Source organism: Notolepis coatsorum (genome assembly GCF_963971535.1).
Source record: "Notolepis coatsorum genome assembly, chromosome: 2".
NCBI lineage: Eukaryota > Metazoa > Chordata > Actinopteri > Aulopiformes > Paralepididae > Notolepis > Notolepis coatsorum.
In genome coordinates, this window is record NC_140166.1 from 33,614,630 (window position 1) to 33,634,000 (window position 19,371).

General features: G+C 42.9%; 1 protein-coding gene across 1 annotated transcript in view; it reads right to left on the bottom strand.

Annotated features, from left to right (window-relative positions):
• The window catches only part of col27a1b (collagen, type XXVII, alpha 1b), a 191,350-nt gene that overhangs the window by 26,664 nt on the left and 145,315 nt on the right, over positions 1-19,371 (bottom strand). Inside the window, exons 29-38 of the mRNA XM_084308104.1 lie at positions 14,953-14,997; positions 14,408-14,452; positions 13,989-14,042; positions 7,466-7,519; positions 6,341-6,394; positions 5,584-5,637; positions 5,163-5,216; positions 1,078-1,185; positions 498-551; positions 151-258 (exon numbers count right to left, since the gene is read on the bottom strand). Of these exons, the coding sequence (XP_084164230.1) occupies positions 151-258; positions 498-551; positions 1,078-1,185; positions 5,163-5,216; positions 5,584-5,637; positions 6,341-6,394; positions 7,466-7,519; positions 13,989-14,042; positions 14,408-14,452; positions 14,953-14,997 (630 nt within the window). The remainder of the gene's footprint in view (positions 1-150; positions 259-497; positions 552-1,077; positions 1,186-5,162; positions 5,217-5,583; positions 5,638-6,340; positions 6,395-7,465; positions 7,520-13,988; positions 14,043-14,407; positions 14,453-14,952; positions 14,998-19,371) is intronic.

Below are 19,371 nucleotides of genomic sequence, written 5' to 3' on the forward strand. Positions count from 1 at the left end.
TCGTCGGTTGGCACTCAAAGTGTTAATAATAAAGTACTCGTGTTGGTTCTGAAAAATTGGTATCAGTGCACCTATCAAATACATGACCCCATCTCATTTCAGCTCTCGTCAAGCACATGATCCTTTTAATGTCCTCTGCTGGAGTCTTACCACTGTTCCAATGCTTCCTCTCGCTCCCTTTAGTCCGACGGATCCTTCCTCTCCCTGCTCGCCGACTGGCCCGGTCTCGCCCAGGTGACCTTGGTGACCCTTGCTGCCCTGGAGAGAAGCCATCATGGAGCAAGTATGCAACGAGAGCAAGGTCTCCTTTCAACCACTGAGCAGTTTTGACCCCTTTCAAACAGTCCATATTCACAGTCTATTTGAAGAGCTAATGTCGTACTTGAGGAGGTCACTGACCTCATTGTTTGTTCACTATGACAGATAGCCATTAAACGCAGCTCACAAGAGGCAGCTGCTAGACTGACGTCTGAGCATGAAAGATGTGCAGAACAAACCTTTTCTCCTGGCTTTCCTCTTTCGCCAATGTTGCCTGGTTTACCCTCCTGACCCTAGTAGGAAACAAGCGTCAGGCGGGGGTGTACGTGAACAGAACTGGATCAAAGTGCTTCTAGGCAACACGAGGGGTTTCCAGCTTGTGCCCTTTTCTTTTGAACAATAACACGAAGTATTTCTATTCTCTTCTATTCTATTCACACTGCCAGTATGACGGCTGCCTCACGGCACTGTATTCATGGAGGTGAAACGTGTTCTCGCTCGCACAATGCTGCCCACAAAGACGGCGTCATCAATGCCCATCATCTGTGGTGTACAGACATGCAGAGGGCTACTCTGCCCTACAAAGGAAAGCAGCATTTACTGTCTGCTGTTGTCCCTATGCACTGTATGCAGGTCTGCACTGTGTGTGCGGGCTGTCGGTGCACCGTGTGTGTTCGCGATGCTGTGAAGCTTCTCAGTCGTTGCATCTCTAGTGTCACCGGGTCAAAATTCCCTGTGCATTCTCTGCGTTTGGCGAATAAAGTGTTTCCGACTGTGATCTGGAATGACATGAGTTGAGATATTGGCCTGAGCGCTCACCCTCACGCCCACCAGCCCGGGAGGACCAGGGGGGCCTTCCTTTCCTTTCAGTCCGACTGAACCCCGGTCTCCGGCAGCCCCCTCTGGGCCTGGCTCGCCCTTGTCACCCTGTGGAGAAGAAGAAGAAGCACCACGATGAACCCAAAACGGAATAACGTAGCCTCAGTCATGAAAGAGTATCCCGAGGGCTGAGATTAAAAGGGAACTCTAGCCTGGGGTCTCTCTCTTGTATTTGTAGAGTTGCTTTGCTACAGAGTGAAATGAGCTCACAGCCAGCTCTGTGCACATCGTCAGAGCCAGAGAGAGAGAGCCCTAAGCTGCTGAGTGTGCTCCAGCTTTTGGCTCTACAAAGGACTACGCTGAGGCGAGAAACGGCGGATGTGTCAACGTTGTCCACATCCTATAGTGTTTAAATGGTGCATTTATATAGCAGCTTTTATCCAAAGCGCTTTACAATTTGTTCCTCACATTTCACCCATTCACACCGACGGCGCAAGGTGCCAAACCTGCTCATCGGGAGCTGTTGGGGGTCTTGCTCAAGGACATTTTGACACGCTGCCCGGGAGGAGCAGGAATCAAACCGGGAACCTCCGGATTACCAGACAACTGCTCTACCTCCTGAGCCACTGTCGCCCCTATTAATCTGAGTTTAATGTTGTAAATTTGTTTAATGTTGCTTTGCAGTGGAAATACGGTCAGTTCATTTTGAGTGGAGGAGGCTGTTTATGTTTTGGATCACTGATTGGGCCTTTAACATTATCGATCAGAGAAAAAATTATACAATCTGCTCATCCTTTAGGAAATATGAAATAGCTTTTAGTGTTTCAAGGAAATTTACATTTTAATAGAAACAAATATTTAGTTTTGTAATTTATTTTCTAGATGCTCTTATTTAGTTGAAAGCTGTTTTCTATCCAGGCGTTTTACTATGTTGAAGAAAACCCACAACGTGATTTACAATGCTGTCCAACAGAAGATATCCTATACAGAATGTACTGTAGTTGTACAACTCCTCTGATCTCCTCTCCGTTTACAGTGTTCTCGTTTGGTCTTGAAGGATAAACTCTCCAAGCCAAAAGCTGCTTCCAGCTTGGCTCCGAGCGGTGTAGGCAGACTTTCTGTGCCTCTCTGTATCCCTTTCTGTTCCATCACAAGGATTGCCAGACAGAAAGTAAGGACTGCTGTGTTTTTTTTTTATCAACAGAAAGCAGGTCCAACTGTGCAAAGGCTAGCATCTCTCACAAACAACACTCAACATGCTTGACATGAATTGCTCCTCTATTAAACTACCGAGTTCATGGGTTCCATATGGTTCCATACTTCAGAGCAGATTTGATCAGTTCAATTATATTGATAGCCGTTTGGAAGTGTACTTTGTACTTTGGAAGTTTACTTTCATTTACGGTACACATGCATGTTTGTTCACATCGGTTTTCTATATCAGTCAAGTCTGGAAACCATACTATGATTACTATGGTTACTATACATACTATGTATGTATGTAACCATACGTACACGAAATAACTTGCATTTAAAAAGATGTACTATGTCGTTTTGTGAGAGTCAGATAAGTGAATAATTTCTAAGGCATATTTTCAGAACTGAATAAACAAACTGTCCTCAGAGGAAAATTGGTTCCATGGAACACTGTTTGAAGCTGGAAAGTTAACTAAAATGTTACTATGTCATTGCTGTCATTTACAAAGGCAGGGCCCACAATTTTGTTAACAAACATATTCTAGGCTTACGTTTGGTTCACAGTGCCTCAACATAATTTTGTTCTCATTCATGATAACATAAGATAGAACAATTCTAAGAATTACAGTCAATGGACCTCATGATCGAACATGTTCGCAAGTATCTTCGTAACTATCTTCATAAGAAGTGTGTACGAACAAATTCACACCTGAATGCGTGAAACTACGCTATAGATTTATATGGAATTCGTTAATCTATTTGTCAGTCTATTCCACTATAGCTATATCTGCATGATTGGGTTTAGTTCTTATTTATTTAATAATTTGCAGTGTGTGTGTAATGCTCACGATCCCTCGTTGAGTCATGACTATATGTAAAACTTAATTGTTAATGATACACATATTGTGTATTATTATTATAATTATTTAATTCCGAGGATGTCTGTAGAATCGACATGAACGCAATCACCAACTATTTATCCCAAATGAAGCCCTGACCCAGACTGATATTTGGACTAATGTCACATTGGCTTCCCGCAACCCTAATCACCAGCAAAAAAAGAATAATTGTATCCACTTTTTCTCCTCTTTTCCCCATCCCAATTCCACTGTGCCAATTCTCCCCTCCCCTGTCTTGAACGTTGCTCGCATATGCCCCCCACTGGCCGGTTGTAGAGAGGATAGAAGCCTTGCATCACTTGTCCCCTCCGATACACAAGGAGGCAGCCTGTCACATCTTTTCACCTGCCAGTGCGGACTCTCATTGGCGAGGTGTAACGTGTGGGAGGCTCACACTACCCCGCCATTTCCTGTCTCTGCTTTGCAGGCGTCCCCAACCGACCTGTAGGAGTCGCTGTCCACAACGTCCAGATTACCACCCATCGACTTCCACCCGCTAACTCTGCCAATTGAGTTAGTATGACGGCTGGCCCAAGCCGGAGGCAACGCCGACAGCCGGGGGCGAACCCGGTGTCGACGAGCGCAATGTCCGCTGCGCCACCCAGCCGCCCCAGCAAATACAGTTTAATTATATTCATAGGACGTATCTCACACCTAGGAGGTTGTGCGCTATGGGGTTGGTGGCCGGCTCTCGATGCACTCTGTGCGCTCTAGGCGCTACTGGCACTTACATGTTTTGGGATTGCCCACCGGTGGCTAGTTTTTGGAAATCCATGGAAACTAAACTTTCAAACATATGTAGCCTGACAATTCCACATACGGCAACAACACTACTCCTAAATGATATAACATTACTACCGGCCTCCATACAGCAAAAAATAATCATACTGGCAGTCGTTACAGCAGCCAAGAAATTAATGTCTTTTGTCTGTGTTAACAAAATTTTAACACAATTTTCTTTTTATGTTCTGTTTGATTGTTTTGATTATTTCTGTTGTTGTTATTGTTGTTGTTGTTACTATGTCCTGTGAAGTCCTCTTTATTGTTGTTATTACTGTTTTATGTTGTCTTGTTTTTATTATATAAAAAAAAAATAAGATTTATATGGAATTCGTTAAACTTATCCTTTGCGTCTGTTGTCATTTGTGTGGGTTCAACTCGTGAACAGTAAGATGAGCAGTGGAATGTTTCTCCACTGGCTCTTACGATGTGCACACTAAGCAATGTAAAAAATAAATAAAACCAAAAATAAATAATAACAGAGAACAAGACGGTATATGGAATATTAATACAGTCTATTCCACTATAGCTATCCTCGCAATTTACTTTAGTTCTTCACTGTCATTTGTGTAGTGCTTTTATACATTTTCAGATCACGATGTCTCGTTCAGTCATGACTATAAATGTAATTGTTAATGATACAGATATAGTCGTATTTTTTATTATGATATTTATTTAATTCCGAGGATGTCTGTAGAATTGATGTGAACACAATCACCAATGATTTCTCCCAAATGAAGCCGTTAAAAACTCGGGCACACACCAGTCTGTCCGACTTACGACTGCCTTTTCGAGTTTGTAAATCCTGTTCGTAGCTACAAACTAATCTACGAAAAGAAGCCATTCGATCATGCCAAAATCGACCCGAGAAGTTCATAAGTCGAGTTACGAAGAAATTTGTAGAAAAGTCAGTTTGATCATTAGGTCCAAAGCTCTGCAAAGACATTCCCCTCCTCCGGAAGTGCATAGCGCATCTTTAAGCTCACGGTAAATGAATGAATGAGAGAGCGAATGAATGTATGTACGCATGCATGCATGCATGCATGTATGTATGTATGTATGTATGTATGTATGTATGTATGTATGTATGTATGTATGTATGTATGTATGTATGTATGTATGTATGTATGTATGTATGTATGTATATATATATATATATATATATATATATATATGTATGTACAGTATGTAACGTTACTCTCCTCTCACCTTGGCTCCATCTGGCCCACTGGATCCCGCCTCCCCATCAATGCCCAGCTCACCCTGAGAGAGAGAGAGAGGATCGTCATACATCTTCCATTGGTTTTAAAAGAGTAAAGTGAAACAATCTCCCATCAGCAAGCAAGACCAAGCCAAAACAATCCAAAACAAGCCAAAAATAATATCTAATTATTCTTTAGAATAACTAATTATACAGCACATTATGAATACTTCATAAAACACACAGAGCGCTTCGTTTATAATACTTGATAAGACACAAGGAGCGCACAATTAATCTCATCTGGCAAGCGATGATTTGTCAAAAGTACAAGTTCACATATTTGAAACCATATTAAGGTATATCTGGATAAAGTTATTATTATTATTATTATATTTGGACATGTGTTGAGCAGAAGGGAGGGATACCCACCCTCTGGCCACTCAAGCCCTGCTCGCCAAGGTTTCCAGGTAGACCGATGGCACCCTAGGTAGGAGAAGGAGACAGTAAAACCACTAGTGCTTTCTTGGTTGTTGTCCAACACAAACACAAACACGTCTCGTCAACATCCACTGTACTGGGTTCTTACGTCAGTTAGTCTAAGAGGAGGATGGGACACGACCCCAACACTCTCACCTTACAGGTTGAACGCTACTCTTAACGACAGCGACAGAAGGAGCTTCTACCCACAGGCCATCAGGGGGCACAGAAGGAGCTTCTACGCACAGGCCATCAGGAGGCTCAGTGACTCTATGTAACATCAACCCATCCATCTACACTCACTGCACACACACTCACCCTTAACACTAACTTTAGACACTTTAAACACTACACCATATTTGATCTATTTATTAAAGAGATGTGCACTACATCCATACCTCATTTTGCATTTTATAATTTTTTTTAAACATCTGCATCTTCGTAACTCATTGCCTGCAATTTTACTTCATTGTACTTAGGTTGTACTTTAGTTTGTATATTGTATATGTGTATAGTGTTGGGACTTTATTCCTGTTTTACTAACTTGTTTTTACTGCATGAAGCACATTCTCAGGGGGCTCATACAGAACCGAGCATTTCACTGTAATGTACTTTATACGTGACAAACAAAAGCAACCTTGAAACTTGAACCATTTTGTCTCCCAGTGGTAATTGATTGATTGATTGGTTTCTATGGCGACTGACTCACCTTCTCTCCAGGTCCTCCTGGCAGGCCCTGCTCCCCCACCTTCCCTGATGGACCCTGTCAGGAGAACAGTGGCTGGGTTCCTTATCCAAAGCCGGGGTACAATTCAGAGCAACGGGCAGTGGGTAGTAACAAAAGATTTAACACTTTCACTACCACACTGCCAAAGAGTTAACCCTTTCACCATCTGTAGTGTGGTAATGAAAGGGTTAAAGCCCATTCGGTCATCGGAATGTAAACAAATGGGAATGGAGGCATGTTTTCATTCTCTAGTCCAGGGGTTCCCAAACTTTTCAGGCCGGGGCCCAGAAAATAAGGCGTCAGAGAGCCGCGGCCCAATGCACATCGTCTGGCTTTTTTTTTTTTTTTTACTTTTTGCCAGGTGACCGATTTTTTAAGCCAAATATCACTTCAATCCTATTAAGTTAGTTCAAGTTAGTTATTCATTTATATGTGCTATTTATGAGAGGGCTAACTTGTTGCAAAATAATAATGATAATAATAATAGCCTCATTAAAATACTATTGTTGCTTCGGTTGTTTTCAGCGTTTTATGTGCATAATCTGTTATTTAGTTTGAAATGTTCGTTGAAATAAGTAGATTTTTCGTTTTTGTTTATTTATTAAGTTAATATAAAACCATATAGTCACATTTTAGAATACAATAGAATAGAATTTTAGAATACAACTAGAAACACTGTCCTGGCCTGCTTCTAAGTTCAGTGGCCTGACAAAAAAAAAAAAAAAAAAATCTTTTTTAATTTAAAAAAAAAAAAATTAAATCATCTCGCGGCCCATCCGTGGCTGCTCGCGGCCCACCTTTGGGTCGCGACCCCGACTTTGGGAACCACTGCTCTAGTCGATTGACTCAGCTCTCAATACGAGAACTAACACAGGACAAAAGGTAAATATGAGTTTTTAAATTGTATTTGTTGTATTTTGTGGTTGGTAAAAGGTTTGTTTAGGTTGATGGTTGTAAATATTGGAGAAAATAAGAACTATATTCTGCTTTATGATGGTTTTAGGAAAGATCCAAAATAGCTTAATTTCCATCTACGGGAATCTTCCATTGTTGGTGTGGTGAGAAGTCATGGCCTGGGCTGAACAGTGGTTGTGTGGTCACACTCACCTTTAGCCCCCTCTCCCCCAGTGGCCCCATTGTTCCAGCTGGTCCCGGCGGCCCCTGCGATGGAAAGGCGGAGGAAGTTTAGAACGCCCACTTGTCCTCCATGTCAGAAGACAAAACGGTTGCTATGTGCAAAACAATGGCTGCTATGTTTATGTGAAATATATCAACAAATATGTATTGATTAGGTCCGTTATTTACTGGATCCTGAACAGTAACATTGTGCTTCTCCAGTGTTCTACCTGCTCTACCACTGCACGGAAATGAGACCTTTTGAAAGTGGTTACCAATGGTTACAGGCAGCCATGTTGGAAGAAGGAGAACTACGCGAGCGTTCCGCGCGAGGCCTCTCTGTACTAGTGATGTGCATCTCCATCACTGAGGCCGATGCGATGCGCATCTCGATATGGTGCCAACGATACGATACATTAACGCAGTGCTTCTCAAACTTTTTCTGTCAGGCCCCCCTTTGGCGGACCAAAATATTTTGGCCCCCCCCCCTATATATAGTCATGAAATGGGCCATGTTTATATTTATTGAAATAACACCAATATCGTGACCTTTCAAATTGGCCCTATATTTAGTTTTCAGAGCTGTCATGGATGAAAAGCCAGCTTCACACAGATACTGTATGTGGTGCTGAATGGTATCAACACCTTAACTGCTGCATCATGAGATACTTGGTGGGCCATGAGATGAGATACTTGGTACTCAGCACCACACTCTGAAACTAGCTCTCTAGGTGGTATCAGATGAGATTTCAAAGAGTTCTTCCAAGAGTTTGGATGGAGATGTGTCAGGAAGCTTTGTCTCAATGTTGTCTGTAAAGGTTTTTTTTATCCAGAGTAACTTGGTGATCCTTTTCTGTGTTTTATTAAATAATGATTTTCAGATTTTGAGAAATGGTATTTTCATGGAGAACAGTGCAGCTGCAACAGTGATATTTAGTGATATTTTTCTGTAATCCAAAAAAAAAAAAAAATCTTTAATTTTTTTTTAATAAATCTCAAGGCCCCCCCTGTCATGCCTCTGCGCCCCCCCTGGGGGGGCGCGCCCCCCACTTTGATAAACACTGCATTAACGATACATTTGAAGCACCGGGCGATGCGATACGATTCACCCCCTGTTGAGATACGATTCGATACGATTTGATTCAACATAATGCGATTTGGGGCGATTTGGGGCGATACGATGCGATTCAACACGATGCAAAATAATTATACAATTTTATGGTATGACAGAGGATTTGGTTGTATTCCTTATATGCAGCTTATATTATTATTAAAAATAAAATAATCTACTGTAAGACAATTTATATAAAAACTCTTGGGTGCCTAAGAAGACTTTTGCATAGTACTGTGTTTTCTATCCACTTTAGCTAAAAACACACAGACACACAACACACTACTGTGAGACAATAATAATCACACACAAAGGGATAATGGCTTATAGCAGACTTAATGATTTTATAATATTTCAGATAATGAAATTAAATGTTTATCATCAACTATCCAATTAGTATTTATATTGTAACGTTTGGCCACTTTAAATCATTGGAGAGAGAGAGAGAGAGAGAGAGAGAGAGAGAGAGAGAGAGAGAGAGAGAGCGTTTGAGCGTTCTGATTCTCCGTAGCTGAGCAGGATTGCATTTTGTCATCACACAGTTGGAACCTGGAGGAAGCGATATAAGGAAACGAATTGCCAATAAATGTGAAGTTATCTTTGAACCTGTTGTCAAGCGTCTTCAATATACCCCCCCCCCCTCCTCACTAATGGAACTGGTGTTGCAGAGTCACGTTAGTTAGTTAGTTAGTTAGTTAGTTAGTTAGACACTGTAGTTTAGCGTTAGCTGAACGGCTAACTGGCGTTAGCCAGAGGCTACTAGCATTAGCCAATTGATCAATTCTATTCATGTCTCCTCCTCGACTTCCACTGTTTGTTGTTGATAACTGTGACGCGGCTCTCGCCTTCTGTAGTAGCGAAGCAATAGTATCGTCTGTGCAGTCACAGTGCACTGCTGACAGAAGTGGATGAGAGGAAATTATATGAATGCATCGGTTTTGACCGATGCAAAGACGCTACAACAAGATGCATCGCGAGTTCAGCCTGAATTGTAGCCGACGCAGACTTATTCCACCGGTGCACTCGCATCGTGAACGTTTATGCCGGCGCACCGATGCAAATCGATGAATCGTCACATCACTACTCTGTACAACACACAGAACGCCTTCAAACAACTCATTTTGTTGTATGGAGACAGTAAAAGGGGGGGGGGAAATGTGAAGGAGAATGAAGAGCATGGAGAAAATGTGCGCTTGTGGAGATAAGTTAATCTGGGTGGAGGGGGGCTGAGAGATCCCGGGCCGCAGCCCTCAGAACACCCTGCCAAAGCTGCACTGAGTGATGAGAACAGGCCCGCTGTTATGGAGACACATTCAGGCTACTATGAAGCTGGCTCTGCGGGAAGAGAATGGTGTAAATCAAATTTACTCTCTACACTCGCTTTCTCCCCTCTTTGTGTCTGAGACTTGGGCAGAATGCGAGAAAGAGGATTAGGGCTCTTCGGGGCTTTTCAAACCGGGAGCTGGGTTTTCCTGGCGTCAGTGAACAAGAGGTGTCAAGGAGTGAAGATATAGAGCTCACACTCGAGGCCGAGAGGAGAGGTGGAGAAATGTGAGACGGTGATATTAAGAGTTTCTATTCACTTCTTCTTATTTTCTTCCTAGATTTACCTTATTTTCCTATCGTCTGCCATCATAATACCGATGGGTTCCGACCAAAATCTCATGAAATGCAACACACGTGAAAGCGTTGCGTTTCTCGGCTAGCTGCAATTCAGTCTGACGGGGCGACAGTGCGACAGACGAAGAATGTTACCAAAAACACGTCCAGCATGTCCTTTCAAAGTCATTTACTTAATAAAGGCACATTTCGCTACATTTGGGACTTTTTTACTGTTTGAATTGCAGCCGAGAGACCTGTTCATTCATGGTCCAATTGACATGGTGGCCATTTTGCTCTGATGTCATGCTCAGGTTGGGTACCTTTCCACCCTGCTCCCAACTGATTTGTCAGAATTGACACACACACACACACACACACACACACACACACACACACACACACACACACACACACACACACACACACACACACACACACACACACACACACACACACACACACACACACACACACACACACACACACACACACACACACACACACACACACACACACACACACACACACACACACACACACACACACACACACACACACACACACACACACACACACACACACACACACACACACACACACACACACACACACACACACACACACACACACACACACACACACACACACACACACACACACACACACACACACACACACACACACACACACACACACACACACACACACACACACACACACACACACACACACACACACACACACACACACACACACACCTAACAAAACCCTGTTAAACCAGAGAGAGGAAGGTTCCAGATAGGGATGCACCAATATGAAAATTTGCCACCGATACCGATTGTTCAACTAACACAATCGGCCGATACCGATATTTGTGGCATTTTATTTTTATTTTTTTTATATTCTTTTGATTATTAACACTTTGGTCGCCAGGCTTATATTCTTAATATACCATCCTCCGCCAGCTCTATTTGTCTATGGGGATGTTTACCTTCTTTGCAGGGCTATAACTTTTTAAATTGTATTGCTAAATTGACATTACTATGGCCCATTCAACGTCAAGTATCTATTGTTCAGGGTGTAGCAACGTTATACTTTTTCATTCACATATTCATACTAAAATACGGTCTAAAGTATAAGTATGTTTTTATCGTTTTCTGCAGCTTTCTCCAGAACGTGATTTATAGCCCCAAATGCATTATATTGATGATCAAATACTGTTTGATAGGAATCTGCGCGAGATAAAAAATGTCAAATGGGCGTGCTTCTAGAAGTTACTACTGATCATCTGATGTTGACCGGATGGGGGGGGGTCGTTTATAAATCCGTGGCCAACGTTAGATGATTCATCTAGTGTGGGTGATATGATCATTAGAGTTTAGCAGTTAGTATCGAACACGTTAAATCTTACCGTAGCTTCCTCATAGCGTTGGGCGATGAGCGTGGAACAGAAATATTCCTATTATGAGATGTAGAAATATGCGATCCATTTCCAGGTTGTATAATAGTATATACGTCCAAATCATGTTGTTTATCGAGTTATTGGTAACGGATTGCTATCCGTTGTGTCTAGCTCGAGTCCTGGGACTATTACAGAGTGATCGAACCGAATTGAAATGAGCACCAGCTTCCATTTCCTGTTTCCGCTCTGGGCGATCCGCCGATCGGCCACCAGATGGCGCTCTTGAACCGTTGGAGAGTTGAGAGGGGATCAACAGTAGATCTCAAGTCTCCGGGGGAGAAATATGATTTCGATCACAGATTTTCGAAATATTGATATCAAAGACGTGGTACGGCGTCTTTGGCAGAATGAGCATGGCGGGGAAAGACATGCTACAGCGTTTTTGGCGACCATAGTGTTAAACTACTGTATATTTGTGTTACAAATTGTGCTCACCGATATGAACATAGGCCTCTTTACTTACTTAAAAAAAGGAAACATCAAGAAATAGCACTATCTCTCTCCCAGTATGGTCTGCCGGGCTGCAGCTAGATACTAGTTCTCCCAGTATAGTCTACCGGGCTGCAGCTGGATACTATTGTCTCAACCAGAGCTCTCAACCAATGAAATTTTGATTGACAGTCGATTCTGCCAATTACATCACACACCGCTTGCACCCGCCTCTGCTGTTACCACCAATCGGCAAGCGCGTATACATTTTTTACTTCCGCTTTTGTCCACCATTGATTTTGACGAGAGCTGAGCTCGTCTACAACAACAACAATGTTAGATCCCCGCGGCGGCGCGGCCGACGTTTAGCTTTTAGCTCCGCAGGATGACTAAACGAGGCATAATGATTTTACTGCAACAAATGTTATAATAAAACAAAGCCTTTCTATACATGTGTCTGATTGAAAACTTTATTTTTTATTTTTTTTCCTTTCTATACATGTGTCTGATTGAAAACTTTATTTTTTATTTTTTTTTGGTCTTTTTCCCCCTCCATTTTCCTCCGATTTTCTCCCATCCCAATGTTAGTCGTATGCCAATTCCCAGTCCCTTCCTGGTCGCTGCGCTTTACCCCCCACAGTCAGATCATTTGGGAGAGTGGAGGCTACCACGTGCTTCCTCCGACACACGTCCAGCCAATCACCGCTTCTTTTCACCTGGCAGCGCGGATTCTCATTGAGAGGGCGTAGCGTGTGGGAGGACCACACTATCCCCCTCACGTCCAATCCGCGCTTAGCAGGCGCCCCGACCGAACTGTAGGAGTCGCTGTTTACAACGACCCGGACCCACCCCGCCAGCTTCTCCCACCCTCTGATACAGCCAATTGTATCAGTGCAGACGGCCAGCCAAGCTGGTGACAACCCCGGAGCTGTGAGCTGGATTCGAACAGGCGAACCAAGCTCACAGCTCCGGGGCTGGTGACGAACGCAATCTCCGCTCGACCACCTAACCGCGATTGAAAACTTTATTAACAGATTGCAGAATGGGTAAAACTCAGGGCTCTATGAGCAATGGAAGGAACTGAGCTAGTATGAACGAGTAATGCTTGCTACGTTCGGGTACATAATATGCTGATGTTATTGAACGTGTAACACTAACTATATAACGTTAATGCCACAAAACGAATGCATTTGTTAATCATAAGTAGTAACTTTGATGCAGTAGCTTGTGTGTGTGTGTGCAGGGGGCGGCATTGTGCAGGTCGCGACGCAACTGAACTTTTTTTTGCCTTTTGACGCGACACAAATTGATGGATATTTATCGGCTACTGCCATCGGCACATTTGAGCTTATCGGCCGATAGGCCGATTGCAGTCAACAAGGCACTTATCGGCCGATACCGATACCCGACCGATACATCGGTGCACCCCTAGTTCCAGAGGTTCCAGAAAGGCCTGGAGAAGCTGAATAATATTCCTGGTGCTGCGCTGTGCAGGTACAGAGTTTTAGAACCTATCACCTTAACCAGTTAACCACCTTAACAATTTCTGTAGAAATTTACTATGTTATTTGATCTTACTACTACTACTTATTATTATTGGACACACACACACACCCTGCACTGCACCTTATAATGCACATTACACACACTACACTTAAGATACTTTCTGTAAATAATTGACAATTTTATCTTACCTCATTTAATATTTTATTTTGATGTTACTACTACTACCTATTGTTACCATTCTTGTATTCATTGATGTTTCTTAACTGTGCACCGTTGTGTCTGAGCTCTAAACACAATATTTTCATTACCTGCAATGCCCCCTGTGTTGTTGTGTATTTGACGAATAAAGAACTTGAACTTGAACCTTAACTGGAGACTCGTACAGGGAGGGGACTGTGACTCACTGGCTCTCCTGCGATTCCTTTAGTTCCTGGAGGTCCAGAGAAACCATGGATTCCCTGAGAAAATAATTAAAATAATAATAATAGTCATTTATAGCATGCACACGCGCGCACACACACACACACACACACACACACACACACACACACACACACACACACACACACACACACACACACACACACACACACACACACACACACACACACACACACACACACACACACACACACACACACACACACACACACACACACACACACACACACACACACACACACCGGCATGGACTGATGTTGAAGTTGAACACACACTAGAATAATAGTGCACCAGTTGTTCCCCCATTGTATAATAATTAATAATAATAATAATAATTCATGTCAAAATCACGACTGACCTAAAAGAGGTCCAAATCACTTACTGGAAATCCCTGAGGCCCTGCTTCCCCCGCCTCGCCAATCTTTCCCTGGAGCGAGACAAACACAAACACAATAAAGAACTTGAACTCACGGCGGTTAAGTGTCTGACAAGTCTGAGACACACGCTGTATAATTGGTTCAATGTCAAACTCCCGAAGGGTGGAATATGCAAAGTCAGAGATATTGTAACCTTGAGTGTCTGGCAGCCTGAACTGCTCAGTACTAACACTGCAAATAGTGTCATTAACCGCAGTATTGCGATGAGCGACCACATGCAATCAGTAACAGTTTGAAACGTGCTCAACAGAAAACATGCTTGTAGTTTGTACGGTCAGTCCGAAACATTTGGAGGTCACTCTTGTCACCTGAGAGCGTGCAACCGCAGTGTCTTCCACTACGAAATGTAACGCAACACTCTACGAGTTTTTTTAATCCACTCATCTGAGAAGTTAAAAACGGACATGTACCATATTACTGTATGTTTCTTCATCTGAAGGCTTCATGCTGTTGACAAGAGAAAGTCAAATGGAAACAGAGCTCTCTTTACCGTTTCCCCAGGGAAGCCCCACTTCCCTGCTGGACCATCAGGGCCCTGCGAAGAAAGACATTCAGACAGACTTAAAACAAGACACCAGCATTTCTTTTGGACCCCCCCCCCCCTTGAGTTTACAATGATCCCCACTGTAAGAACTACAGGCTGCGTCAATCTTTCATACTCTTTTGATTAAAGGTTCTTGTTGTTGGTCCAAAGATGTTTAAAGTAATTGGAAATAATTACAGACTCGTGAACAAAGCTGCTTGTAATAGTTTTTATGCCCCCAGAAGACTTTTACGATCATGTAACGGATTCCCTGCCATGTTAGAACTGGGGGGGGGGGGGGGGGGGGGGAGAAGTACCCAAATCCTTTACTTACATTTTTACATTTTTACATTTAGTAATTTAGTGGACTCTTTTATCCAAAGCAACTTACAAGTTCTGCACAACAGGTTAGTAGGAAGGGTACAACAGGTTAGTAGGAAGGGTACAACAGGTTAGTAGGAAGGGTACAACAGGTCAGTATGAAGGGTACAACAGGTCAGTAGGAAGGGTACAACAGGTCAGTAGGAAGGGTACAACATGTTAGTAGGAAGGGTACAACATGTTAGTAGGAAGGGTACAACAGGTCAGTAGGAAGGGTACAACAGGTCAGTATGAAGGGTACAACAGGTTAGTAGGAAGGGTACAACATGTCAGTATGAAGGGTACAACATGTCAGTAGGAAGGGTACAACATGTTAGTATGAAGGGTACAACATGTTAGTAGGAAGGGTACAACAGGTTAGTATGAAGGGTACAACAGGTTAGTAGGAAGGGTACAACAGGTTAGTAGGAAGGGTACAACAGGTCAGTAGGAAGGGTACAACAGGTTAGTAGGAAGGGTACAACAGGTCAGTAGGAAGGGTACAACAGGTTAGTAGGAAGGGTACAACATGTCAGTAGGAAGGGTACAACATGTTAGTAGGAAGGGTACAACATGTTAGTATGAAGGTGAAGGATTTGGGGTGCTTTTTCAATGTATGTGATGTATAGATTGGGGGGACCACAGCTAAAACGGTGGTAACGAAATGTGCATGGTTCGCTTTAGAAAACGGTGATAGAAGAAGAGGCAGTAGCCAGCACTGCAGAATGTTTAGCAGCCAGCCCAATGTTTTGCATTCCTTGCAGGAACAAACTGATAAGAGTGTACTGTAGGCCCAGAGCGAGGGAGAGGGGTTCATCTTAATGCAACAGTAATGAAACGTGAAATGGTGTGAAAGGTTAGCAGTTGTCATGACAACACGTCGCATGACAACCAGGAGGCGGGGCCGTCGTTGCGACAACGAACATCTATAATTTGAACGGTGTTTCCGGGTGTAAGGCAGACTAGAATCTGACCAAGAGCGAGGAGGACTGAGATCACACAGACACTCTCTCCTCTCATTGAGAGAGAGGGGGGGGGGGGGGGGGGGAGAATGCCACATCACCAGTAGCTTCGGCTACCACGAGGATGGTCTCGGCTAACGAACAGGCCTGAACACTATTGGACTGAATAACAAAAGGACGATAGACGAACACACCGAAAGATCATTAGAATAGACTCTTCAAGGACGATACAATTTGATAACATCTGATTATGAGGTTCTGTTTATAGCAATAAAACAACGCTTTTCCTCATAAGGTATCTCACGGTGTCGAAGTGTCGAATTCTTACGGAGGTGGAGAATTAGTATGGTTTATGGATTGCACTAACGGGGGAGATAAGGATCTTATCAACCGGTATCGGAGACGTCAGGACCATTAAAAGTACACAACGCAGAGGAATTGGATGGAGAGCCAAACAGACGAAGACGTGATACTGGCCAGTTTGATCAGGATCTTACAAAGGGTACAACATGTCAGTAGGAAGGGTACAACATGTTAGTAGGAAGGGTACAACATGTTAGTATGAAGGGTACAACATGTCAGCAGGAAGGGTACAACATGTCAGTAGGAAGGGTACAACATGTTAGTATGAAGGTTACAACATGTCAGTATGAAGGGTACAACATGTTAGTATGAAGGGTACAACATGTCAGTAGGAAGGGTACAACAGGTCAGTAGGAAGGGTACAACATGTCAGTATGAAGGGTACAACATGTCAGTAGGAAGGGTACAATATGTTAGTAGGAAGGGTACAACATGTTAGTATGAAGGGTACAACATGTCAGTAGGAAGGGTACAACATGTTAGTAGGAAGGGTACAACATGTTAGTATGAAGGGTACAACATGTTAGTATGAAGGGTACAACATGTTAGTATGAAGGGTACAACATGTTAGTATGAAGGGTACAACATGTCAGCAGGAAGGGTACAACATGTCAGTAGGAAGGGTACAACATGTTAGTATGAAGGGTACAACAGGTCAGTATGAAGGGTACAACATGTTAGTATGAAGGGTACAACATGTTAGTATGAAGGGTACAACATGTTAGTATGAAGGGTACAACATGTTAGTATGAAGGGTACAACATGTTAGTAGGAAGGGTACAACATGTCAGTATGAAGGGTACAACAGGTTAGTAGGAAGGGTACAACAGGTCAGTAGGAAGGGTACAACATGTCAGCAGGAAGGGTACAACATGTCAGCAGGAAGGGTACAACATGTCAGTAGGAAGGGTACAACATGTTAGTAGGAAGGGTACAACAGGTCAGTAGGAAGGGTACAACATGTTAGTAGGAAGGATACAACATGTTAGTATGAAGGGTACAACATGTTAGTATGAAGGGTACAACATGTTAGTATGAAGGGTACAACAGGTTAGTAGGAAGGGTACAACAGGTCAGTAGGAAGGGTACAACATGTCAGCAGGAAGGGTACAACATGTCAGCAGGAAGGGTACAACATGTCAGCAGGAAGGGTACAACATGTCAGCAGGAAGGGTACAACATGTTAGTAGGAAGGGTACAACAGGTCAGTAGGAAGGGTACAACATGTTAGTAGGAAGGGTACAACATGTCAGTAGGAAGGGTACAACATGTCAGCAGGAAGGGTACAACAGGTCAGCAGGAAGGGTACAACATGTCAGCAGGAAGGGTACATGGGTACTTAGGTAAAAGTAGAAGTTATAGTAGGCTACTTGATATTAAACTGTGCTCAAGACAGTATTGAAAAACATCATGTCCTCAAATATCAGTTTGAAACATTCCATCTTTGATGCTTTAACCTCCTTGTAGGTGAAAAGGTTGGTGGTCCAGACTCCACATATGGTTTACATGGCCACCATGATAGTTTCCTCTTTGATCTTCTCTAATGAATAACTGTAAATAACTATGTACAAATACCGAGATGCCCCACTATGTTACCTGTTTATTGCACAATGTTGTTTTATTGGATTCTATTATATGTTGTACTACTGTATTGCACATCGTTGCGGGCAAGACCACCCGCATTTCATTGTATACTTGTATGCCGTGACAAATAAAACTCTTGACTTGACTTGACTTGAATGAGTATATACACCTCAAGATTGTCCTTAACACATTGACTGCCACGCTTCTATCCATCAATGTATGATCACTGCCACCAGTCTAAGCCTATAGAGATGTTCACCTTCTTTGCAGGGCTATAACTTTTTAAATTGTATTGCTAAATTGACATTACTATGGCCCATTCAACATCGATTATCTATCGTTCAGGATGTAGGAACGTTATACTTTTTCATTCATAGATTCTTCCAAAAATACTGTCTAGAATATAAGTATGTTTTTATCGTTTTCTGCAGTAATTCCTAGAACGTGAGTTATATGCATAAACGCATATAGATTATCAACTGCCGTTTGTTGCCGATACACGCTATATTAAAAATTTCAACTGTACATGATCCTAAACGTTATGACTCATCATGCGCGGATGAACGGGGGTGGGGGGGGTCGTTTATAATTTCGTGATCGTCAGTAAATGCTTTATGTAGTATGGGTTGATTTATTGATCAGATGGTTTGTAAATAAAGAAATGTACAATCGCCTTGAAAATAACGTTACTGTCCTCTTACCATTCGCCGATGAGACTGGAGGAAAAAGATCCCACTTATTTGACGTCGATCGACTAGATCCATTTCCGGTTTGTATGGCGCAATAAACGCCCAAATCATATCAATTATTGAGTTATGGCAGCGATCCATATACACGGATGTGTGTCTAGAGTCCCGCAACAATATGTGACTGCCGGACGGATTTCCCAGATGCACCGAGATCACCAGATCCATTTCCGGTTGTAACTCGCCCGATCATCCACCAGGCGGCGGTATTGAAGCGTTGCACTGTTGTGCAGAGTCCCACTGTCTCAGCAGAGGCTGGGTGGCGGAATTATGAATACCATGGCGAAAAAATTAAATATGATCTCAATAACGTTGTACGCCGTGGCTTGGCAGATTCGCATGACCAGCAAACCCGTCGTACAACGTGATTG